Genomic DNA, 27,394 nt, shown 5'->3' on the forward strand with positions numbered 1-27,394 from the left:
ATCTTGATTAGGGAGTGAGATCCTGTTGGTTTGTACAGTTAGTGTGATGCCCTGAAATTTCCCAGAGTACTTTGGGCAGAGAATAAAAAAGTATTTGCAACATCCCCTTGGGGGACTGAGGAGAAAGGAGGAAATATTAAACTTCCCCATCTGGGGAATTCCTGATATTCTTGCAAGCAACGGGGTCAACCAATTCAATAGACTGAGATCTCAATCTTGGGGCTTGCTCCTATGAAACTTTTCCCGCAAAGGAGAAGCTAAGCCCACTTATAATTATGCCTAAGAATCACCCCCCAGAGAACCTCTTGTGTTGCTGAGATGTGGCCTCTCTCTCTCAGCCAGCTTAGTAGCTGGACTCATTGCCCTCTTCTCCCTATGTAGGAACGACTCCCAGGGGTGTAAATCTCTCTGGCAACATGGGACCTGACTCCTGGGGATGAGCCAGGACCCAGTATCATAGGATTGAGAAAACCTACTTGAACAAAAGGGGGAAGAGAAAAATGGGACAAAGTTTCAGTGGCTGAGAGATTTTAAACCGAGTCGAGAGGTTATCCTTGAGTTTATTCTTATGCATTAGATAGATATTCCTTTTTAGTTTATGGTGTATTGGAGTGACTAGAGGGAAGTACCTGAAACTGCTGGACTGTATTCCTGGATTCTTTAAAATGACTGTATAACTATATAGCTATTGCAATATGACTGTGTGATTGTCAAAACATTGTGGCAGATGCTCCCTTTATCCAGGGTGTGGGCAGGTAAGTGAAACAATAAGGACAAAAAATATATAAATAATGGGGGGGGGGGCATAATGGGTAAAAAAATTGGGTAGACTGCAATACTAGTGGTCAATGAGAGGGAAGGGTTAGGGATATGGGATGTATGGTTTTTTTCCTATTTCTTTTTCTGTAGTAAATGTTCTACAAATGATCATGGTGATGAATACACAATTACGTGATGATATTGTGAGCCACTAATTGCATGTGTACTTTGGATAGACTGTCTACTGTGTGAAGATATCTCAATAAAAATATCTTAAAAATTAGAGTCAAACTGTATTTCAGCTCAGGAAGAGCAAAAAAATCTATGACAGGCAGTTTAAAAGCACAAAATACACACATGATGAGCTTCTAGGCCAATAGCTGGTCCTGGTTTTAATACTGTTAGCTCCTCAAACATTAATGCTAAAATTTAAGATACTCCTATCCTATCTTTGGCACAATTTTCAAATGCAGTCACATGTATCTACATTAAATTGTTACTTTTAAAAATTTAGTATTAGACTAATACAGTCTCTTTGTTTTGTATTTTAAATAAAGCTTGGGGGGTTGGAATCATCCTGCCTCCAATGATAAAAGCAATAGCTAACCATTTAAATAAACTATGTTCCCACCAGTAAGATTTTGTTTGGAATACAGGTAAAAAGGTAAACTAACTCTTTTAATTATACTGGTCTGACACGTTTATAAAACTTTCAAAGTGTAAGTGACAGGTATCTATAAGAGACCTACAGAAGGGTTCTGGAAAGAATCTAAGCACTACTTGTATAAGTCAAGGTATTTTAATAAATATTCTGTGAAGAGTACAAACTTTCATTTTATAATCAAGTAAAAACTGATGACAAATTTGCTAAGTTAGAAAGTTTCTCTCCCAAAAAATCTATTCATGTATATGAATATATTTTATGTATATATAGGAATATATATACATAAAATATATACATATTCCTATATATACATGTATATATAGGAATACAGCCGAAGTTAATATCTAGTGAGCCATAAGAGTACATATTTATAGGAAGAAAGGGAAAAGTAGTAATCAAACTGTTTAGGTTAAATCTTGGCCGAAATGAGTTACTCCTTTAAGGGGATGGTGAGAAACTGCAATACTAGTCTGTAGAACAAGTAAGGAACAGAGCTTAAGCCTTGACTTTTGCTTATTCTTAAAAAAAAGGGGGGGATTCTGATGGTAGTGCAGTCTTAAAGCAATAGATGAAGAGGTCAAGGCCTTTTCTGACCATTGTTATCTTCTACTCAAAAGGCATTTTGTCATATTAATCTTTTTTATTTGTGTAATTATCAATTTTTAAAAATTGATTTATGTACTTGTTTACTGTCTGCTTCTTTTCCCTACCTCCCCCCCCCCCCCCCACATTAGAATCTGTACTTCATGAGAGCAGTGAGCAGTCTGTCTTGTCAACCAACACTTACAACACTGTCTGACAAACTGAAGAGGTTCAGGGAGTACTTGTTGAATGAATAAATGAACAAATGAAATAATAATTCAACTCCCACACCACCATGGCACATCATTTTCATGATCCTGAATCATGAATGCTGATACTGTGAATGCTTTGGAAGTTCAAGTGGGTATTTCTAGTGAGAGTGGATACTGGATACTGGGCAGGAGAGTGAAAACAGAAACTGAGAGATAACTATTGCCTGATAGCAGAACCAAGAGATACAGGCAGATACAGACATTTAACTTTTCTAAGAACATATTAAAAAACTCTAATACAGTGATTGCTCCATAGATGAGAAAAGTGATTTGCAAAAAGACAATAAGCCACCCTTCTCCCGACAAAAACCTCTGTGAAACAGACTGCCTTACTGGGGGAGAATGGATGGAGATGGTATTTTGGCCAAATACTAATTTCTGTAACGAAAGGTGTATATATGTGGCATGTACAATTTTAAACGAAAAATTAAGTTTTTGTAAGTGTTGCAACAAATTCCATTATACCCAGCACTATGTACCTTAAGGCCCATTCATCTTGTTATGTACTTGAGGACATGATTTCATCTTACTGCTGCATAATACTCCATCATATATATATACTACATTTTGTTAATCCACTTGTCCATCAATGGGCATTTAGATTGCCTCCATCCTCTGGCGACTGTAAAGAATGCTGCTATGAACATCGGTGTGCTAACGTCTGCCTGTGTCACTGCCCTCAGCTCTTCTGGGTATACACTAAGTAGTGCTATTGCAGGGTCACAGGGCAACTTGACAGTTTCCTAAGGAACCGCCAAACTGTCATCCATAGTGGCTGTACCATTAAACATTCCCACCAGCAGTGCATAAGTGTCCCAGTTTCTCCATATCCTCTTCAACACTTGTAGTTTACTGTCTGTTAAATAGCAGTCATTCTTACAGGTATGAGGTGGTATCTCACCATAGTCTTGATCTGCATTTCCCTTATAGCTAATGAAAATGAGCATCTCTTCATGTGCTTTAGAGCCATCTACATTCGCTCTTCAGAAAAATGCCTACTTTAGCCATTTTATAACTGGGTTGTTTGTTCTTTTGTTGTTGAGTTCTATTTCTTTACGTATAGAGGCGATCGAACCTTAATCTGATGTGTGAATTTCTAAATATCTTCTCCCATTGAGTTGGCTGCCTCTTTACCTTTTTGACAAAGTCTTTTGAGGTGCAGAAGCATTTCATTTTGAGGAGTTCCCATCTGTCTATTTTTTTCCTTGTTGCTGGTGCTTCGGGTGCAAAGTTTAGGAAGCTACCTCCTATTACTAGGTCTTGAATATGTTCCCCTATATTTTATTCTAGAAGCTTTATGGTACTAGTTCTTATATTTAGTTGTTTGATCCACTCTGAGTTAATTTTTGTGGAAGGTGTAAAGTAAGGGTCCTCTTTCAATCCTTTGGCTATTGACATCCGGTTCTCTCATGCCCATTTACTGAAAAGACTATTCTGTCCCAGTTTAGTAGACTTGGGGGCCTTGCCAAAAATCGGGTGACCACAGATTTGGTGGTCTATATCTGCAATCTCAATTCGATTCCATTGGTCAATACTTCTATCTTCGTGCCATGCTGGCTTGACCACTGTGGCCCTATAACAAGTTCCAAAATTAGAAAGTGTTAATCCTCCCACTTCACTCTTCTTTTTCAGGAAGCTTATAGCTATTTGGGGTCTCTTTTCCTTCCAAACGAACTTGATAACAAGCTTTTCCAAGTCTTCAAAGTAGATTGTTGGAATTTTGATTGGTACTGTATTTAATCTGTAGATCAATTTGGGTAAAACTGACATCTTAACTATATTCAACCTTCCTGTCCAGGAACAGGGAATGTCTTTTCATCTATCTAGATCTTCTCTGATTTCTTTTAGAAATGTTATGTAGTTTTCTGTGTACAAGTCACACACATCCCAGCTAAGTTCATTCCTAGGTACCTGACTCTTCTAGTTGCTATTTTAAATGGAATTTTTTCCTTAACTGACTCCTCAGTTAGGTGATTATATGTATAGAAATGCTAATGATTTCTGCACATTAATTTTATATTCCACCACCTTGCTGAACTCATTAGTTCAAATAACTTTGATGTAGATTTCTCAGGATTCTCCAAGTATGTCATTTGCAAATAATGATAATCTTACTTCCTCCCTTTCAATTTGGATGCCTTTTATTTCTTTTTCTTGCCTGACTGCTCTAGCTAGAACTTCCGGTACAATACTGAACAACAGTGGCAAGAGAGGGCATCCCCATCTTGCTCCCAATCTCAGGGGGAAAGCCTTCAGTCTCTCTCCATTGAGTACAATGCCAGCTATCAGATTTTCATATATGCCCTTTGTCATACTGAGGAAGTTACCTTTGATTTCTATCTTTTAAAGTGTTTTCATCACAAAAGGATGTTGAATTTCTGTCTAATGCTTTTTCACCATCAACTGATATGATCATGTAATTTTTTCCTTTCTATTTGTTAATGTGCTGTATTACATTAATTGATTTTCTTGCGTTGAATCATCTTTGCATTCCTGGTATAAACCCCGCTTGGTTGTGATGTATAATTCTTTTAATGTTTGTTGGATTCAATTTGCTTGTATTTTGTTGAGAACCTTGGCATCCACGTTCATTAGGGAGATTGGCCTGCAGTTTTCCTTTCTTATGGTATCTTTACCCAGTTTTGGTATCACAATGATGTTAGCCTCATAAAATTAGCTAGATGGTGTTCCTTTTTCCTCAATATTTTGGAAAAATTTGAGCAGGATTGGTGTTACTTCTTTTTGGAATGTCTGATAAAATTTCCCTGTGGAGCCCTGGGCTTTCCTTTGTAGGAAGATTTTTGATGACTGACTGAATCTCTTTACTTGTGATTGTTTGTTGAGATCTTTTTCTTCCTGAATCAGTGTAGCTTGTTTGTGTGTTTCCAGGAATTTATCCACTTCATCTAAGTTGTCTAGTTTGTTAGCATATAGCTGTTCACAATATTGTCTTATAATTTCTTTTATTTCTTCAGGGTCTGTAGTAATGCACTCCTTGTCATTTCTGATTTAGTTTATTTGTATCCTCTCTCTTTTTTTCCTTGTCAGCCTTGCTAGTGGCCCATCAATTTTATCGATTTCCTCAAAGAACCAACTTTTGGTTTTATTGATTCTGTCTACTGTTCTTTTATTTTCCTATTCATTTAACTGTGCTTTAATCTTTGTTATATCTCTTCTTCTATTTACTTTGTGGTTAGTTTACTGTTCTTTCTCCAGTTCCTCCAGGTAAGCAGTTAAGTCCTTGATTTTTGCTCTTTCTTGTTTTTTAATATAGGCATTTAGGGCAATAAACTTCCCTCTCAGCATAGCCTTTGCCTCATCCCATAAATTCTGATATGTTGTATTCTCATTTTCATTCATCGCCAGATACCTACTGATTTCTCTAGCTACTTCTTCTTTGACCCACTGATTCTTTAAGAGTGTGTTATTTAATCTACATATATCTGTGAAAGTTCTCACTCTTTGGTGGTTATTGATATCCAGCTTCATTCCATTGTGATCAGAGAAAGTACCTTGAATAATTTCCATGTTTTTAAATTTATAAAGATTTGTTTTGTGCCCCAGCATATGATCTACCCTGGAGAATGTTCCATGAGCACTAGAAAAAACGTACATCCTGGTATTTTGGGGGTGAAATGACCTATATATGTCTGTTAGGTCTAATTCATTTATCAAGTTGTTTAACTTCTCTATTTCCTTATTGATTCTCTGTCTGGCTGTTTTATCTATAGAGGAGAGTGGTATACTGAAGTCTCCTACTATTGCTATTGAAGCATCTATCACTCCCTTCAGTTTTGCCAATGTCTGTCATGTACTTTGGAGCTCCTTGATTGGGAGCATATACATTTATGACTGTTATTTCTTTTTGGTGATCTGTTCCTTTTATTAATATATAGTGTCCTTTGTATCTTATGATGTCTTTACATTTAAAGTCCATTTTGTCTAATATTAGTATAGCTACTCCTGCTTTCTTTTGGTTACAACTTGCATGGAACATCTTTTTCCATCCTTTCACTTTCAATCTATTTGCATCCCTGTAAGATGAGTCTCTTGTAAGCAGCATACGGCTGGATTATATTTCTTAATCCATTCTACCAATCTGTATCTTTTAATTGGTAAGTTTAGTTGTTAACATTCACAGTTATTACTGAAAGGTGCTTCTTGAATCCGCCATCTTTCCCTTTAGATTTTATTTGTCAGATCTATACATTCTTTTGCCTCTTTCTGTTTTTATCCTTTAAGTTACCCTTACTGGTACTCTTCAATTCTGTGCCCTCCTCCAGACCTACCTTCCCTGGCAGAACCGCCTTTAGTATTTCTTGTAGGGCTGGTCTCTTCTTGACAAATTCTTTCAGGATTTGTTTGTTTGTGAAAATGTTAATCTCTCCCTTAGTTTTGAAGGACAATTTGGCTGGGGACAGAATTCTGGGCTGGAAGTCTTTCTCTTTCAGGATCTTAAATATATCATACCACTGCCTTCTCACCTCCGTAGGGCTTGCTGAATAGCCTGAACTCAGTTTTATGTGTTTTCTGTTGTATATAGATTGTTTTTCTCTTGCCACTTTCAGAATTTTCTGCTTCTCTTCAACATTTGACAGACTGATTAGTATGTGCCTGGGGGAAGGCCTATTTGGATTTATTCTATTTGGAGTTCATTGGGTTTCTTTGATTTGCATATTTATGTCCCTTATAAGGGTTGGGAAGTTTTTCCCCATTATATTCTAAACTAATCTTCCTAGTCCTTTATTCTTCTCTTGTTCTGGGACACAAATGACTCTTATATTTGTGTGCTCTGTTTTGTCCATCATTTCCCTGAGATCAAATTCAAATTTTTCTATCTTTTTTTTGCTATTTGTTATTTTGAGTGTTCGAAATCAGCTGTCCTATCTTCTAGTTCATGTATTCTTCCTTCTGCCTCTTCAAATCTAGCTGCTGTGTGGATCTAGTATATTTTTTATTTGGTCTACAGCATCTATAATCTCTGTGATACCAGCTATTTTCTATTTTCTTTCAAATACCTCTTTATGCTCTTCTAGAGTCTTCTTAATCTCCTTTGTGTCATTAGCCATTCCATTTATTTTATTTAGTAGAGCTATATGAACATCTTTGATTAGTTGTTCCAAAGTCTGTGTCTCCTCTGGTGTTTTTAATTTGGTTATTAGGGTGGGCCATTATGATATGCTTAGTGAAATAAGCCAGACACAGAAGGATAGATACTGTATGACTCCCCTTTTAATGACCACGGTAAAGGTAAAATAGGGACATCAGGTAAGGTAAAATTAGCTAGAAACAAAAGAGCAAATATTGTTTGGTCTCATTTAGAAAATATTTATAAGAAAACAGGGGCCTAAATTGTACGTTCTTATAGCAATGACATTTAGTCTGGAGTGGTAAATATTATTTCTGGATTTTGAGAGGCTATTTTATATATGTATTACCTGGTATTTAAAGATAAGAATGAAGCCAATGAGGTTGGGATTGTGGTAATTCAGAACACAAGGGTGGGTACACAGACGGTTCAGTGGTAGAATGCTCGTCTTTCATGTAGGAGATCTGGGTTCAATTCCCAGACTATGCCTCCCCACAAAACACAACAGACAAAAACAGAATATAGGGGTCAGGAAGACATTGCCTATATTTTAGAACCTCATCTACTCTTTGAGAACAAGGAAAGAAAGGTTTATTTTGTCCAGAAACTAAATTTTCTATAGTATATAATCTAACTCAACCTGTCTGGATAGCTCCTTTAAATAATCATTTACTACCATTTTCCCATCTCAGAATCTTAGTTCAACATCTTTTACTCTTGATTTTCTCCTCCTAGATCTCTCACTTAGTGGGTTCTCAAATGCATGTTTATGTTCATAAATACCTTGCCCTTCACAGAGTACACACAGGATGAATTCTGTTGATATGGTAGGAAAAATACTAATCTTGAGAACAGATGCAAAATGATACGAAAGAAGAATGATGTGGCACCAGAATTTAGTATGGTAAGAGAAAGGAGCATGAAGAAGTAGAAAAGGGAGGCTTCTCTGAGAAGTGGAAAGAGACCATGGAACAAAGGAAGGGCAAAAAAAGGTTACAAGAAAAGGGCCTGAGCAGTATGACTGACTATAAAGTTGGTTTTAATTTTATGGTATGGAATGGTTTATTATCAGGATGAACATTTAAATCTTCCTAAAAACTGCTCTTACTTCTTTAAGAAGACATGAATCTGATCTAACTTAATTATTTTTTAAGCACTTCAGACTTTTCTTCTAATAGCATCATTAAAAGAAATGAATATATTTTTTGTGTCTTCAAAAATTATGTAAATCCAATGATACTTCTGAGATATCGCAACTTCTATAAACATTCTGAAAGCACTAAGAAATGACTTTACTTACTCTCCATTCACTTCGGGTCTTCTACATACACAATGAAACTTGCCACCAAAATCTATATAAAGATCATCTTCCACAACATGAAAGATTTGTCCAATGACCACTTTATCCTTAGCAGGTCCCATCTGTGTAAGAGGAGACTGTCTTAGCATAGATGCGAAGGATTCCACATTTTTCAAAGAGCCCTGTATATGAAAAGAGATATTTATATGTATATAAATAAATATAAAGATATAATGACAGACAAAACAAAGTCCTAAAGGAGAAACAAACAAAAGAAGAAGCTAAAATAACAACAACAACAAAAAAAACCAACATCAATTTGGTGTACACTTATATTTCATAGCGATAATGAAAAGCATTTAAGTGGAATTTAGCTTTAAAAAGTCAGGTACACACCAGGAAAATACTTGATTTGACTCAAACAGTAGGGTCTCCCAAGTCAATAGGCCAAGTCCTTGGTCTTTTTTATTTTCAAAGCAATTTTATTGTTTTTTTTTTTTAAATATTCTTACTGACAAATCTTCACACATATACATTCCATACAAGCCTTTGATCTTGAGGCTTGCTGTTGTGACGCTTATTTCTGTAGCAGTGAACCTAAGCCTACCTATAGTTATGCCTAAGAGTTGCTTCCAGAGAACCATCATTGATGCTCAGATGTGGCCTCTCTCTCTCTAAGCCCAACTCTGCAAGTAAAATCATTACCCATATCCCTACGTGGGACATGACATCCAGGGGTGCAAGTCTCCATGGCAATGTGGGACATGACTTTCAGGGACCAGCCTGGTCCAAGAACCGTGGGACTGACAATGCCTTACTAACCAAAAAGGGGAAAGAAATATATCAAAATAAGATATCAGTGGCTAAGAGAGTTCAAATAGAGTAAAGAGGCTATTCTGGAGATTAATCTTATGGAAGCTTCAGCTAGATATTGCTAAGTACCATGGTTGAAGAGTGCCCTTACGAAACTTATTTCTGTAATGGCGAAACTAAGCCTACTTATAATTATTCCTGAGAGTAACCCCCAGAGAACCTCTTTTGTTGCTCAGATATAGGCTCTTTCTAAGCTATACCCTGCAAATAAACTCACTAACCATCCCCCTTCATGGACTGTGACGGCCAGTGGTTTGAATTTAACTGGCAACATGGGAAATGATAGCCAGAAATGAGCCTGGTACTGGCAACATGGTACTGGTGACGTTTTCGTGGTCAGAAGGGGGAAGGGAAGAGAAATAAAGTTTCAGCAGCTAAAAGATCTCAAGTAGAGTCGAGAGGTCAATATGGAGGTTAATCTTATGCAAGCTTCACCAGATAATGCAAACTGTCACAGTATGCCAAGTCCCAATCAACATTATTCCTAAAAACCCTAAAGAATACCCAGCGCTCTACCTACGACTCTATAAAAGTTTTACCTATTAAGTTAATTTTTTAATAAACTTAAAGCTTCCAGTTGGCTCCTATCCAGATAAGCTCTGAAACCAAATGTACAAGTCTCTCCAATAACATCAAGCAGTTTCCTTTCTCTACTTCTTAATGCTGATATCGTTTTTCAGCACAAAGAAGTTAGAATAGCATTACCCAGATATCTCTAAAGATTGAGAGAGTGAGCAAAGAAGAGGGAGGAGGGGTAACTGAGAAGTTAGGATTTAACAAACAATTATGACTGACTCATTACATAAATAATTCTTTTTCATTTCTAGTATATTAGAATAGTTAGAAGGGAATACTTGAAATTATTTAACTGTAGCCTTGATCTTTGGTAATGATTGTATAAATATATAGTTTTCATTTTCTGACCTTGTGACTCATAGCCCCCTTTATCCAGCATATAGGTAGACAACTAATAAAATAAACACATGCATGAAAAGAAAATAATATCAGGTAGGGAATATGGGGGAAAAATACCCTATGTAAACTATGGACAACAATTAATACTACTGCTTTAATAATCTTTCATCAATTGTAACAAATATAACTACTGCTAAAAAAAAATAGTAGAGACTTCTGGGAAGATGGTGGAGAGGAATGGATTGAATTCACTCCTGCTCCATGGAACAACATAGGGGACAGGGAATAATGACTGGGACTGCAGTGCCAGGGGATGAGTAACCAAAGAGGGTTGCCAGGGGTTTCCAGGTGAACAGAGAGGAGAGAGCGGTTGGGGCAGGGAAAGAGGGTGGATCAGATCAACCATGATACACACCAGGAGCAGGCTATGGCACATGGGAAGTGCAGATTGGAGGGAACTGAACATCCTCTGCTCCAGCCTGACGTAGCTGTGGGCTGGAGAGACCTCCCTGCATGGATGTGTAGTCAACAGCGCCCACAGGGAGCGCAGAGGCAGGCCCAGCTGTCCACTACAAGGGCAGTGCCACTACTCGCTGGGAGCAGTCACCAGGTCAGGTGCTGGGAATAGGTGCCCTGGTAGGTGCAGTGTCTGATGAGTCTGTCGGGGATCAGACTGGCTAATCCTCTCTGGCACTGGTCGTCTCTCCCATCCCATGCTCCAGGACCAGCAACTTTGCCCCTCTGGGCTGGAAGCATCCCTCCCACTGAGCAACTCATCTTTGAGCCGCTGCTACAGTCTGGGAGAGGTGGGCCTGAGGAAGGAGGTACCTCAGGAGCACCTCCTGCTGGTGAGAAGGGTTAAGTGCAGGCAGGCGAACTCCCTATCTGCCCAAGTTTTTAAACTACTATTACTAATTATTTTTCTTTTTCCATTTAAAAAAAATTTTTGTTCTCTCTATATATACTTTTTTTTTCTTTCTATACTATATGGCAGGGGTCACATTTCATTCTTTTTCCATGTGAATAAAATCCCTTTATTGAAGCAGCATTTGTTTGAAATTTTTTTTGTTTTTTTTGTTTGTTTGTGAAACGCATGTACCAGGAATCGAACCGGATCTCACACATGGCGGGTGAGAATTCTACCACTGAACTACCCCTCGCACCGCCTATATATATATTTACTAGTAGTATTATTTTCTACTTTTACATGTATCTTATATAGTTATATTTCTTATTTTTATTTTTTACTTCTTATTTTATATATATTTCTATTATTCTATTTTATTTGTTTTCAGTTTTTGTTTTTTTTTTAATTTTCTCTCCTTTTGGTGGGCATAAGTCTGAGTTCACTCCCAATACATATTGGGGTGTCTCTTTCTGACTTTGGCGCTTACTAATATTAAGGTGTGTTTTTTAATGTTGTTATTTCATATTTTAATTTAATTTTATTTTTTCTTTCTTCTGGGTGCACAAGTCCAGGTCTTTCTCAAGGCAGGTGGCTGTTCTACCCCTGAAGTATCCATGCACACTGGTCTAGCTTTTTTTTTCGATTTATTAATTTAAAAAGTTAACTAACACAACATTTAGAAATCATTCCATTCTACATATACAATCAGTAATTCTTAATATCATCACATAGATGTATGATCATCATTTCTTAGTACATTTGCATTGATTTAGAAAAAGAAATAGAAAGACAACAGAAAAAGAAATAAAATGATAATAGAGAGAAAAAATAAATAAATAAATAAATAAACTATACCTCAGATGCAGCTCCATTCAGTGTTTTAACATAATTACATTACAATTAGGTAGTATTGTGCTGTCCATTTCTGAGTTTTTGTATCCAATCTTGTTGCACAGTCTGTATCCCTTCAGCTCCAATTACTCATTATCTTACCCTATTTCTATCTCCTGATGGTCTCTGTTACCAATGACATATTCCAAGTTTATTCTCTAATGTCGGTTCACATCAGTGGGACCATACAGTATTTGTCCTTTAGTTTTTGGCTAGTCTCACTCAGCATAATGTTCTTATGTTAATGTTCTTTAGGTCCATCCATGTTATTACATGCTTCATAAGTTTATTCTGTCTTAAAGCTGCATAATATTCCATCATATGCATATACCACAGTTTGTTTAGCCACTCGTCTGTTGATGGACATTTTGGCTGTTTCCATCTCTTTGCAATTGTAAATAATGCTGCTATAAACTTTGGTGTGCAAAAGTCCATTTGTGTCTTTGCCCTGATGTCCTTTGAGTAGATACCTAGCAATGGTATTGCTGGGTCGTATTGCAATTCTATATTCAGCTTTCTGAGGAACCGCCAAACTGCCTTCCACAGTGGTTGCACCATTTGACATTCCCACCGACAGTGGATAAGTGTGCCTCTTTCTCCGCATCCTCTCCAGCACTTGTCATTTTCTGTTTTGTTGATAATGGCCATTCTGGTGGGTGTGAGATGATATTTCATTGTGGTTTTGATTTGCATTTCTCTAATGACCAGGGACATTGAGCATCTCTTCATATGCCTTTTGGCCATTTGTATTTCCTCTTCTGAGAGGTGTCTGTACAAGTCTTTTTCTCATTTTGTAACTGGATTGGCTGTCTTTTTGTTGTTGAGTTGAACAATCTCTTTATAAATTCTGGATACTAGACCTTTATCTGATATGTCGTTTCCAAATATTGTCTCCCATTGTGTAGGCTGTCTTTCTACTTTCTTGATGAAGTTCTTTGATGCACAAAAGTGTTTAATTTTGAGGAGCTCCCATTTATTTATTTCTTTCTTCAGTGCTCTTGCTTTAGGTTTAAGGTCCATAAAACTGCCTCCAATTGTAAGTTTCATAAGATATCTCCCTACATTTTCCTCTAACTGTTTTATGGTCTTAGACCTAACGTTTAGATCTTCGATCCATTTTGAGTTAACTTTTGTATAGGGTGTGAGATACGGGTCCTCTTTCATTCTTTTGCATATGGATATCCAGTTCTCTAGGCAACATTTATTGAAGAGACTGTTCTGTCCCAGGTGAGTTGGCTTGACTGCCTTATCAAAGATCAAATGTCCATAGATGAGAGGGTCTATATCTGAGCACTCTATTCGATTCCATTGGTCGATATATCTATCTTTATGCCAATACCATGCTGTTTTGACCACTGTGGCTTCATAATATGCCTTAAAGTCCGGCAGCGTGAGACCTCCAGCTTCGTTTTTTTTCCTCAAGATACTTTTAGCAATTCGGGGCGCCCTACCTTTCCAGATAAATTTGCTTATTGGTTTTTCTATTTCTGAAAAATAAGTTGTTGGGATTTTGATTGGTATTGCATTGAATCTGTAAATCTATTTAGGTAGGATTGACATCTTAACTATATTTAGTCTTCCAAATCATGAACACGGTAGGCCCTTCCATCTATTTAGGTCTTCTGTGATTTCTTTTAGCAGTTTTTTGTAGCTTTCTTTGTATAGGTTTTTTGTCTCTTTAGTTAAATTTATTCCTAGGTATTTTATTCTTTTAGTTGCAATTGTAATGGAATTCGTTTCTTGATTTCCCCCTCAGCTTGTTCATTGCTAGTGTATAGAAACACTACAGATTTTTGAATGTTGATGTTGTAACCTGCTACTTTGCTGTACTCATTTATTAGCTCTAGTAGTTTTGCTGTGGATTTTTCAGGGTTTTCGACGTATAGTATCATATCATGTGAAAACAGTGATAGTTTTACTTCTTCCTTTCCAATTTTGATGCCTTGTATTTCTTTTTCTTGTCTAATTGCTCTGGCTAGAACCTCCAACACGATGTTGAATAACAGTGGTGATAATGTACATCCTTGTCTTGTTCTTGATCTTAGGGGGAAAGTTTTCAATTTTTCCCCATTGAGGATGATATTAGCTGTGGGTTTTTCATATATTCCCTCTATCATTTTAAGGAAGTCCCCTTGTATTCCTATCCTTTGAAGTATTTTCAACAGGAAAGGATGTTGAATTTTGTCAAATGCCTTCTCTGCATCAATTGAGATGATCATGTGATTTTTCTGCTTTGATTTGTTGATATGGTATACTACATTTATTGATTTTCTTATGTTGAACCATCCTTGCATACCTGGGATGAATCCTACTTGGTCATGATGTATAATTCTGCTCTAATCTTTGTTATTTCTTTCCTTTTGCTTGCCTTGGGGTCAGTCCGCTGTTCTTTCTCCAGATCTTCCAAGTGGACAGTTACTTCCCGGATTTTTGCCCTTTCTTCTTTTTTGACATAGGCATTTAGGGCAATAAATTTCCCTCTTAGCACTGCCTTTGCTGCGTCCCATAGGTTTTGATATGTTGTGTTTTCATTTTCATTCGCCTTGAGATATTTACTAATTTCTCTTGTAATTTCTTCCTTAACTCACTGGTTGTTTAAGAGTGTGTTGTTGAGCCTCCACATATTTGTGAATTTTTTGGCACTCTGCTATTACTGATTCCCAACTTCATTCCTTTATGATCTGAGAAAGTGTTGTGTATGATTTCAATCTTTTTAAATTTGTTGAGACTTGCTTTGTGACCCAGCATACGGTCCATCTTTGAGAATTATCCATGAGCACTTGAGAAAAAGCTGTATCCTGCTGTTGTGGGGTGTAATGTCCTATAAATGTCTGTTAAGTCTAGCTCATTTATTGTAATATTCAAATTCTCTGTTTCTTTATTGATCCTCTGTCTAGATGTTCTGTCCATTGATGAGAGTGGGGAATTGAAGTCTCCAACTATTATGGTAGATGTGTCTATTTCCCTTTTCAGTATTTGCAGTGTTTGCCTCACGTATTCTGGGGCATTCTGGTTCAGTGCATAAATATTTATGATTGTTATGTTTTCTTGTTGAATCGTTCCTTTTATTAGTAGATGGTATCCTTCTTTGTTTCTTTTAACTGTTTTACATTTGAAGTCTAATTTGTTGGATATTAGTATAGCTACTCCTGCTCTTTTCTGGTTGTTATTTGCATGAAATATCTTTTCCCAACCTTTCACTTTCAACCTATGTTTATCTTTGGGTCTAAGATGTGTTTCCTGTAGACAGCATATAGAAGGATCCTGTTTTTTAATCCATTCTGCCAGTCTATGTCTTTTGATTGGGGAATTCAGTCCATTAACATTTAGTGTTATTACTGTTTGGGTAGTACTTTCCTCTACCATTTTTCCTTTTGTATTATATATATCATATCTTATTTTACTTCTTTCTACACTCTTCTCCACACCTCTCTCTTCTGTCTTTTCGTATCTGACTCTAGTGCTCCCTTTGGTATTTCTTGCAGAGCTGGTCTCTTGGTCACAAATTTTCTCAGTGACTTTTTGTCTGAAAATGTTTTAATTTCTCCCTCATTTTTGAAGGACAATTTTGCTGTCTTGGTTGGCAGTTTTTCTCTTTTAGTAATTTAAATATATCATCCCACTGTCTTCTTGCCTCCATGGTTTCTGCTGAGAAATCTACACATAGTCTTATTGGGTTTCCCTTGTATGTGATGGATTGTTTTTCTCTTGCTGCTTTCAAGATCCTCTCTTTCTCTTTGACCTCTGACATTCTAACCAAGTGTCTTGGAGAACGCCTATTTGGATCTATTCTCTTTTGGGTGCGCTGCACTTCTTGGATCTGTAATTTTAAGTCTTTCATAAGAGTTGGGAAATTTTCAGTGATAATTTCTTCCATTAGTTTTTCTCCTCCTTTTCCCTTCTCTTCTCCTTCTGGAACACTCACAACACGTATATTTGTGCGCTTCATATTATCATTCAATTCCCTGAGCTCCTGCTCAAATTTTTCCATTCTTTTCCCTATAGTTTCTATTTCTTTTTCGATTTCAGATGTTCCATCCTCCAGTTCACTAATTCTAGCCTCTGTCTCTTGAAATCTACCATTGTAGGTTTCCATTGTTTTTTTCATCTCTTCTACTGTATCTTTCATTCCCATAAGTTCTGCGATTTGTTTTTTCAGACTTTCCATTTCTTCTTTTTGTTCATCCCTTGCATTCTTCATGTCCTCCCTCAATTTATTGATTTGGTTTTTGAAGAGGTTTTCCATTTCTGTTCGTATATTCAGAATTAGTTGTCTCAACTCCTGTATCTCATTTGAACTATTGGTTTGTTCCTTTGACTGGGCCATATCTTCAATTTTCCTGGTGTGATATGTTATTTTTTGCTGGCGTCTGGACATTTAATCAGGTTTCCCTGAGTGTGAGACCCAGCAGGTTGAAAGACTTTCCTGTGAAGTCTCTGGGCTCTGTGTTTTTTACCCTGCCCAGTATGTGGCGCTTGTCTGTCTGCAGGTCCCACAAGCAAAAGATGTTGTGGCTCCTTTATTAGTGCCACTGTTGGTGTTTGGTTGGACCCAGTCCCTGCCACTGTCGGAGATTCCCTCCTCTCCCTCCGGGCAGCCGCCTGTGGGGGAGGGGCGCCAGCTGCCACGGCTTGGGGAACTCGCTGATCCGAGACTCAAAGCCGGTCCGGGAAGACGCACGCGAGAGAGGGGTGCCAGCTGCCGGCTGCCACGGCTTGGGGAACTCGCCTCTCTGAGACTCTAAGCCCGTCTGGGAAGGAGGGAGGGAGGGGCACCGGCCTCCAGCCGCCGTGGCCCGGGGAAGCGCGCGCCACTCAGGGAGCTCACCGCAGTAGAGTCTCACAGTTGGTCCAGCCAGTCCAGACTGGGGTACGCTGTGTGTCCGGTCCCTGGCCCCGGGAGCTGTTCTGCACTGTTTCTGGTCACCTAGTAGTTGCTCTGGAGGAGGAACTAAGACGCCCGTACCTTACTAAGCCGCCATCTTTGTTCACTGGCCTAGCTTTTAAAAGACCCTCAAGTAAAGCAGTACCCCCTACATGAGATCTGTGCCTTGGTTTTTAGCAGGGAATAACAAGTGCAAAAGGAAACCATCAATGCAAAACCAAGTAAATATAAAACTTAAGTGAAGGAAAACAATTTGCAAAATAGCCGTATTACAATAATCAAATGCAACAGAAAATTTCAAAGCACGTGAAGATCCAAGAACAAATGGCCCAGCCAAATGACCTAATCAAAACTCCAGAGGGGACACAGAATATGGAAAAAATACCCAAGGATATTTATAAAGAAATAAAGGATATCAGGAAGACACTAGAAAAGCATAAATAATTCAAAAGATTAAATAGAAAAATAGATTTCACAGACATGAACGATACAGTAGATCAAGTTAGAAATTTACTAATGCTATATTTACTGCTATATTTACATGATAGCAGATTCAAAGAAGCCAAAGGAAAAATAAGTGAACTGTAAGACAGAACAATTGAACTAGAGAACCCAAAAGAACAAACGGCAAGAAAGGTGGAAAAAATGGAACTAGATCTTTGGGAAATAATAGACAAGAAGTGCAAAAATATAAGAATCATTGGTGTCACAGAAAGAAAAGAAGAGAGTAAAGGGAAAGTTAGTTGAAGATAAAACTAGGTAAAACTTGCCAGTGATTATAAGAGACACAAATACATAAATCAAAGAGGCCCAACAAACTTCAAATAGAATTCCAAGACACATATCAATTAAAGCATCAAATGTTGAAAAGAAACAGAAAGTCCTAAAAATAGCATGAGGAAAATGATTTACTACAAACAAGGGAAAACACATAAGACTGAGTTTGATCTGTGTTCCAGTAGCCTTGAGTCTTGAAAATGATTGTATACCTATACAGCTTTTACTATGTGATCATGTGATTGTGAAAACCTTGTGTCTGATGTTCCTTTGATCTATGGTATGAACAGATGAGTAAAAAAATAAGGAAAATAAATAAATAAATAATGGGGGGGATAAAGGGTAAAAAATAGGGTAGACTGAAATACTAGTGGTCAATGCGAAGGAGGGATAAGGGGCATGGACTATATGAGTTTTTTCTTTTCTTTCTTTTTCTGGAGTAATGCAAATATTCTAAAAATGACCATGGTGAAGAACACACAATTATGTGATGATAAATTGTGAGCCATTGATTATATACTATGGATGGACTGTGTGTGAAGATTTCTCACTAAAAGTATTTTAAAAGACTGAGCTCGGGCTACTCAAAATGCGCCATGGAAGCAAGAAGGCAGTGGTATGATATATTTCAGATCCTGAATGAGAAAGGCTTCCAGCCAGGAATTCTTTATTCAGCTAAGTTGTCCTTCAAAATCGAGGGAGATTAAAATCTTAAAAGACAAACAAAAATTGAGAGAACTAATCAACAAAAGACCCACCCTACAAGAAATACTAAAGGGAATTCTGTCAGCTGAAAAAGAAAAGACAGGAGAGGGTGGTCTGGAGGAGGGCATTGAACTAAAAAATACCAGTAATGATAATTTAAAGGATAAAAAGACATAGAAGGAAAAGAACATATAGATCTGAGAAATAAAATCCAAAGGATAAGATGGTAGATTCAAGAAATGCCTTTGAATATCAACAGACTAAATTCACCAATTAAAAGATAAAAATTGGCAGAATGAAATGAAAAATAAAATCTATCTATACGCCATTTAAAGAGCCACATCTTAGACCCAAGGGTGCAATTAGATTGAAAGTGAAAGAATGGAAAATGATCTATGCAAGCTGTAACCAAAAGAAAGCAAGAATAGCTATACCAAATCAGACAAAATAGACCTTAAATGTAAAGATTCCATAAGAGACAAAGAAGGATACTACATATTAATAAAAGGACAATTCACCAAAGGAAATAACATCATAAATATTTACACTCCCAGTCAAGGAGCTCCAAAGTACATGAGGCAAACAGTGGCAAAACTAAAAGGAGTTATAGATGTTCCAACAATAACAGTAGGAAACTTCAATACATGACTCCTCTATAGACAGAACAGACAGAAAGAAGATCAACAAGGAAATAGAGAACCTAAATAACGGGATAAATGAGTTAGACCCAATACACATATATATATTTAGATAGATAGATAGATAGATCATTACACTCTAAAACACCAGTATATGCATTCTTCTCTAACACATATGGAATGTTCTCCAGGATAGATCATATGCTGGGATACAAATGGAGTCTTTATAAATTTAATAAGATTGAAGTTATCCAAAGCACTTTCTCTGACCTCAACAGGATGAAGCTAGAAATTAATAATCACCAAAGAACCAGAGCTTTTCACAAATCAATGGAGATTAAACAACACACTCTTAAATAATCAGGGGGTCAAAGAAGAAATTGCTAGAGAAATGAGGGGAATTTTAGCCAACATTACAAAAAGAATTAACACCAATGCTGCTCAAACTCTTCCAAAAATTTGAGGGAAAAAGAACACTATCTAGCTCATTTTATGAAGCTAACATCATTCTAATACCAAAACTGATAAAGAGGCTACAAGAAAGGAAAACTACAGCCCAATCTCCGTAGTGAATACAGATATAAAAATTCTTAAACTACTAGCACATCAAATCCAATGATACATTAAAAGAATTATACACATGACCAAGTGGGGTTTATTCGAGGAATCCAAGGGTGGTTCAACAAACAATCAATGTAAACAGCACATTAACAAACTGAAAGGGAAAAAAATCACATGATCATTTCATTGATGCTGAAAAGGCACTTGACAAAATTCAGTATCCTTTCCTGAAAAAACACTTCAAAAGGTAGGAATCAAAGGAACTTTCTCAATATAAAGGATTTGTATGAAATATCCACAGACAGTATCATACTTAAGGGTGAGAGACTGAAAGAATTCCGCCTAAGATCGGGAATGAGACAAGGATACCCATTGTCAATGCTATCATTCAACATTGTAGAAGTTCTAGCTGGAGGGACAAAACAGAAGAAATAAAAGGCATCCAAATGGGAAAGGAAGAAGTAAGCTTTCATTATTTGCAGACAACATGATCCTATACTTAGAAAACCCTGAGAAATCTACAACAAAGCTACTTGAGCTAACAAACAAATTCAGCAAAATGGTGGGATACAAGATAAATGTACAAAAATCAGTGATGTTTCAATATACAAGCAATCTGAGACAATTAAGGAAAAATTACATTCAAAATAATGACCAAAAGAACCAGGTATCTAGGAAAAAGTCCAACCAAGAATGTCAAGGACTTTTATACAGAAAATAACAAAACATTGCTAAAGAAACTAAAAATGACCTAAATAGATGGAAAGACATTCCATGCTCACGGACAGGAAGACTGAATGTTGTTAAGATGTCAATTCTACCCAAAGTGACCTACAGATTCAATAAAAATTCCAACAAACTATTTTGAAGACTTGGAAAAAGTGGTTATCAAATTTATTTGGAAGGGAAAGAGATCTCAAAAAGCTAAAGATACTCTAAAAAAGAAAAGTGAAGTGGGAGGACTATGACTTCCTGACTTTAAAGCTTACTATATAACCTCAGTGGTCAAAACAGTATGGTACTGGAACAAAGACAGAGGTATCAACCAATGGAACTGAACAGAGTGTGGCTGGGAGAGTTACTGAATTAAGGAAATACAATTTGTTTGGTGAACAGCATAGAGGCCAAATAAAGTTATTAAAGTAGCTTTAATTTAATCCCCCCTTCAAAAAAAAAAAACAAATGGGAACTCCTAAATATCAAGAAGCTCTCAGTGAAGATGCAGCCGACTCAGTGGGAGAAAATATTTGTAAACTACATATCGGGTAAAGGCTTGATATTCTGTGTACATAAAGAAATTATATAGCTTAAGAGCAAACAGCCCAATTATAACATGGGCAGAGGATGTGAATCGACACTTTTCTGAAGAGCTAATACAGATGGCTAAAAAGCACATGAAGAGATGCTCATTTTTATCAGCTATAAGGGAAATGCAAATTAAGATGACAATGAGATATCACTTCAAACCTATAAGAATGACTGCTATTAAACAAAGAGAAAACTACAAATGTTGGAGAGAACAAAGAGAAAACGGAATACTTATTCACTGTTGGTGAAAGTGTATAATGATGCAGCCACTGTGGAAGACAGTTTGCAATTTCTCAGAAAACTAAATGTGAGTTATCTTATGACCCGGCAATACAAATACTTGGTATATAACCAGAAGAACTGAAAGCAGTGACGTGAACAGACATTTGCACACTGATGTTCACAGTGGCACTATTCACAATTGCTTTGAGATGGAAACAATCCAAGTACCTATCAACAAACAAGTGATAAATAAAACATGGTATATACATATGATGAAATATTATGCAGCAGTAAGATGAAATGAGGTCCTGAAGCATATGACAATGTGGGTGAACCTTGAGGATACAATGCTGGGTGAAATAAGTCAGACACAAAAGGACAGATACTGTAAGATTTCGTTATTATGACTTTGGTAAAGGTTTACTGCAGAAGATAGCAGACCTGGAAGTACACAAAAGCTAGAGAGACAGAGGAAAGGTTACCCAAAGAGGTTGAATGCAAATGCAAGGAAATTAGTCTGTCTATAAGTAAAATTGCCATATGGAAGGTGAATATGATTGAAAGGGGATGTATAGTGCCATGATTCCACTGATTAAATCTACCATTATAAATAAGTTCTCACAAATGGTTCGATAGCAGGCAGAGAGTCAATGGTAGAATGATATTGGAGGAAAACTAAAAATGTATGCTGTAGGGCCCAGAGTATTTGAAGATGTAAATAGCCTGCTAAAATGGCTGTCTAAAGTACTTTTGGTCTGAACTTCTGGGAGAGAACGATTCAGCACTTGTTATATAACCATGATTCAGCATCTGTTACATAATCATGATTCAGGAGACGTTATGGAATTTTTTTGGCATGTTGCCACCTTTGTGTAACAATGGTATAAAAGCCCGCCCTGCACAGCTGCCAGTGGGGAGGGAAATGACTAAAGCCTGACCACTCTATAGACGGCTCCTTGTGCTTTCTTTAGAGTTGCTACTGGGCCAGAACCACCGAACCTTGAGCTGGGACCTGACATATGCTATGAACAGTAGTTAAGAGGAAGACATCAAAAGAACCACAGCACTATTCGGGCAATGTGTGTGGGGGTGGGGTGGGGGGTGGGGTGGGGGATGGGTGCGACAAGTCATAAGGGATAGTTTTGATTCGATAGTTGGTGAAGTTGTGTTTGCCAGTTCTTTGCCATTATGGTCCAATGAAAATTGTCTTAAGAGTACAACCAAGTGAGGACACGTTTGTTTAATCTGGACATTATCCATGATGACCAACAGATGAAGGGAGCCAAAAGTTGTAATGACTGAGAAGCAAAATGGAGAACTATGATGGAATATGGTGTAACTACAGAAAGGAAGGACTTCGAGAGGCACACAACGAACTGAATAAACTTAAGGGACAATATGTTATGCAAAATAAGTCAGAAACAAAAGGACAAAAATGCTATTGTCTCTCTCAGAAAATACATAGAAGAAAATGGGAGCCTAGATTGTAAGCCCTTATAGCAGCCACACTTAGTCTGAAGTTGTAAATTTATTTCTAGCTTCTGAGACACTGAACTATATGTATATCAGCTGGTATTTCCCTGGAAATAACAGAGTTGAATAATTCTATTACACCTAAGACCCAGAAATGGAGTGCGACAGCCCTGAAAGTTAGCATAGCTATATACCATAACAGTTAAAGTAACTGAAAAAGATTAGGCCTCAATTAAGAGTTTAAAATGAAATCAATCTGGGGGGGTCTAAGATAAATTAGAATGCAGGATAAAAGATGATCATGTATGTATTCTAGATCTTCACCTACTATATGAGACCAAAGGCACAGAGGTTTGTTATGCCAAGAACTTAGATTTTCTGTAACACATAGCCTAAATCAATTTCTCTGGATAACTCGGACAATCCAAACTCCTGGAGTCCAGAATTCGTACAAGGCCTTGTAGTTCTGTACTGCTTAATATAATACAAGGATACATCTCAGACTATGGGTGGGCTGATAATTAAAAAGTATTAGTAGAGTTCCTTGACAGTCTGAATGGGGTAGGGGTGGGGGGATAAATATATAGAGAACTATTAAATTTTCCCATCTAGGAAACCTCAAGTACTCTCTCAACCATTGGAGACTCCTGAGAAAATAGGCCAAGCCTTGGATTTTGAGGCTTGCCCTTAGGAAATTTATTTCTGTGGGGGAGAAGCTGAGACTACCACAAGGCCTAAGAGTTGCTTCCAGGAAGCCTCCAGTTGCTCAGATGTGGCCTCTCTCTATGCTCTACTCCGCAAGGAAAATTGTTGCCCTCACCCCTATGTGGGACAAACCATTCAGGGGCAAAAATCTCCCTGACAACGTGGGCATGACTCCTGGGGATGGGTCTGGCCCCGGCACCATGAGACTGGCAATGATTTCTGGACCAAAAGGGGGAAAAGAAGTATAATAAAATAAGGCATCAGTGGCCAAGACCAAAGGGGGAAAAGAAGTGTAGTAAAATAAGGTATCAGCGGCCAGGATAGACCAAATGGAGTTAAGAGAGGCTATTCTGGAGGCTACCCATATGCAAGTTTCAGTGAGATCGTGCTAATCACCATGGTTTGCTAAACTCCAACCAACATCACTCTTGTTGACTTTAAAGAACACCTAGGGCTTGAACTGGTTTCATGCACTAGGTTTGCCTTTCTGGAACCTATAATTCCCAGAGGGTTCCTAGGTCAGATAAATCTTGAAACTCAGAAGGACCAGCCTCTCTGAAACGATTAATTAATTACATCCCCTTATCCTTTAGTGTTGACACCCTTTCTCAACATGAAAAAGTCAGAACAGATACGGCCCAAAGATTGTCCAAAGATCCCTATAGACTGGGAGAAGGATTAAAGGAGAAAGACAAGGAGTAACAGAGAAAATGGGATTTAGCAAACACGTATGACAGCTGAATCATGATATTAATATTCCTTCTAACCTCCAGTGTTTGTGAGGTTGTAGAATGGTAGCCCACAACAAACTCTTGAGATCTGCTCTGTAACGACTTGTTGAAGTGTGCTTTGAAAATTACTGCTTTTTCTTTTTTTGCTTTGTATATATTTTACAACAGAAAATTAAAAAAATATATAATAGAATTACAAAAAGTCCTATCATCAACTGCAACTGTACCAATGCAAGCACTAGTGGTGGGGAGGTGTATGGGAATCCTGTATTTTATGCATGATTGGTGAAATGAATTACACCCTAAGCTAAATGGGTTAGACATTACCCTATAAGCAGTGGGGAGTCAAAGAGATTTCTAATCAAAGGCGTGACAGTACTTGTTATTTGTTTTAAAAAAGAAATCTGTGGCAATGTATGCAGCAAGATGGATCAGTGGGGGAATAAAATGGAAAGAGGGCAAACTGTTGAGATGCTCCTTCAATTAGCTAGGACAGAGATGATAAGGGGTCTACAGTAAAGCACTGATCATAGGAATCTAGAAAAAGGGATGCAGAGATATTTACCATATAATATTTTCAAATGTCTGTAGAAAATGAGGGAGTAGGGTAGTTAAGGATGAAAAGGAAGAATGACATGGTAGCAGTAAACAGTACATTTGGTTTTGCACATATTATGTTTGTGGACCCATAAAATTTCAGGGAATACTGGATATCTGGTAGGTAGTTAAAAATGATGATGCATTTGATTCCTGGACTATGCACCCCCCCAAAAAAAGATGATGCACATATTTAACATATGTAAATGTACACTAGGTTCATAATGATATTATAGATATAAATCCTTCAAAAAATAGATACCAAACCTTAACTGTAATAATTTCTGCATAGAATCATTTCCTTCATAATTACTGTAAAAAAATCTAAAAAACAAAAAGTATCTACTAACTTGAATACTTTAAGGCTTTAAATATATATAATGCATATGAGGTCATTTAGTACATAGCTTGGAACCAGAGGCTATTAGTGCTAAAAGAAATGTGAAACATTAACTAGTCCAATTACCTCAATCTACACAAATACCACACTTTGCTATTCAAAGGTATACAGCATGCTGAACAGTGATTCTTAAATAAAGGTTGCCTTAGAAAAGAATAAGCAGATAGAAACATTACTAAAAGTTTTAAAGGAAGGAAACAAAACAATAGAATAACAGAAATGCTAAGGAAACATAAGTTCTATGACAAACTCAGGCACTTTAAATAGCTTGGAATCTTAAATAGTCATTTAACCTCTCTGGATCAGTTTTCCCGTTCGTAAAAATAAAAGAACTGGATCATCTATAAAATTTCTCCAATTAGGAAGAAATTAGCAGGAATTCTTAAATATTCTAAAACATATAAAGGATTTTATAAGTGATAAACATTTAAAATAGGCATTTAAAAAACATAAAAACATCATCCCACCCAGTTTTTAATGCATTCAATGATAAAAACAAAATGGTTTTGTTCATTTGAACTACTTCATAGTGCTTAGCAAGTCTGCCAGTCCAAAAGGATTATGTACCCATTTTGTGAGGCAGCTGTTTCCTTTAATCCCTATTCAGCACTGCATGCTGGGAACCTGATTAGATTATCTTCACAGTGATGTGAGGCACCCAATTGTGGGTATCAACCTTTGATTAGAGGGAGATGTGACTCCACCCATTCCAGGTGGGTCTTAATTAGTTTATTGGAATTCTTTAAAAAAGGAAGCATTTTGGAAAAAGTTTCAGAGCAACAGAGCCACAAGAAAGCCAGGAGATCCATGAGAGCCCACAAAGCCAGAGACCTCTGGAGGTGAAAAAGGAAAATGTCCTGGGAGAGCTTAATGAAACAAAAAGCCTGGAGAGAAAGTTAGCAGACATTGCCATGTTCACCATGTGCCACTGCAGTTGAGATAGAAACACTGAACATCATCGGCCTTTTGGAACCAAGGTATCTTTACCTGGATGCCTTACATTGCACATTTCTAAACCTTGCTTTAATGAGATATTTTCATTGGCATTAGAACTGTAAACTAGCAACTTAATAAATTCCCCTTTAAAAAGCCATTCTGTTTCTGGTATATCACATTCCAACAGCTAGCAAAAAAGAACAGCAATAAAAAATTTCAACATGCATCTTCTTTGACAAGTAATTTCATAGCATAAATATTATGTTCATAAATATATTATTTTATTAAAGTAAAAGGTTAATCATTCAAGATGGCAGAGTGACATGTACACTCCTCTCTCTCTTCTCAAAGTCCATTAAATAATGGTAAATGGGTGAATAAAAAAATATAAACCCTTAATACTGAAAAGAACAGGATGAAGAAGAAAAACATACAAGAGATTTCAACAACTTCTAGTGGACTGAAGGCATGTAGATAAGTGGTGATTATGAAACAGAATGAAGGAAATTGCAGCTAAAAATATATGCAGGGGAGATGAAGCTATAAAAAAAGCTAATCTATGTTGAAGAATCTTTAAAGGTGTGGTACTCTATCATACCAGGAATATGGAAGATTGGGGTAAGAACAGAGGCTGAAAACAAAAGGAGTAATTAAAAAAATAAAGGTGGGGGAGTTCATTGGTGGCATTCTCGCCTGCAATGAGAGCGACCTGGGTTTGATTCCCAGTCCATGCACTTCGCAAAAACAAGCAAAATAAACATACAAAAAACCAAACAAAAATTCAACAAATGGTGCTACAATAATGGGATACTTACATGGAAAAAGAATGAAATGCCATACAGCATACAAAAAAAGAGAGAGAAGGAAAAAAAAAAGAATATAACCTGGAATGTCCATTTTTTTGCCAAGCAGAAAATACCAGGCTGTAAGACTAAGTGCACACTGGCAGGAAATGAGGCATTTATTGCCCTGGCAAAAATAAATACAATATTTTCAAAATTTTTCTCTTCTCAAAAAAAACCCCAAGAAATCGTCTAAAGGAGAAGCTTTAGGGTATTGTCATACAGTAATAACAAACAAGAATTAAAGTAAAGGCTCAAAATTACAACTGTATAGCAAGTGTAAAACCAACTATCAGTACAAGGCGTGGAGTAGGAGGACTCCTAAAGGAAAGTCTCTAAGACAAACATGGTCTTGATGAGTT

The 27,394-nt window shown here is 37.1% G+C and overlaps 1 protein-coding gene across 8 annotated transcripts in view; it reads right to left on the bottom strand.

The window, feature by feature from the left end:
* Window positions 1–27,394, bottom strand: part of MRPS28 (mitochondrial ribosomal protein S28) — a 170,497-nt gene that overhangs the window by 108,023 nt on the left and 35,080 nt on the right. For all 8 annotated transcript variants that reach the window (XR_013178285.1, XR_013178286.1, XM_077167061.1 and 5 more), the window contains exon 2: window positions 8,667–8,848. Coding sequence is in view for 6 of the 8 variants with exons in the window: in XM_077167061.1 (XP_077023176.1) it covers window positions 8,667–8,848 (182 nt within the window). In the remaining 2 variants the exon portion in view is untranslated. The remainder of the gene's footprint in view (window positions 1–8,666; window positions 8,849–27,394) is intronic.

This window comes from Tamandua tetradactyla, chromosome 6 (assembly GCF_023851605.1).
Source record: "Tamandua tetradactyla isolate mTamTet1 chromosome 6, mTamTet1.pri, whole genome shotgun sequence".
Classification (NCBI taxonomy): domain Eukaryota; kingdom Metazoa; phylum Chordata; class Mammalia; order Pilosa; family Myrmecophagidae; genus Tamandua; species Tamandua tetradactyla.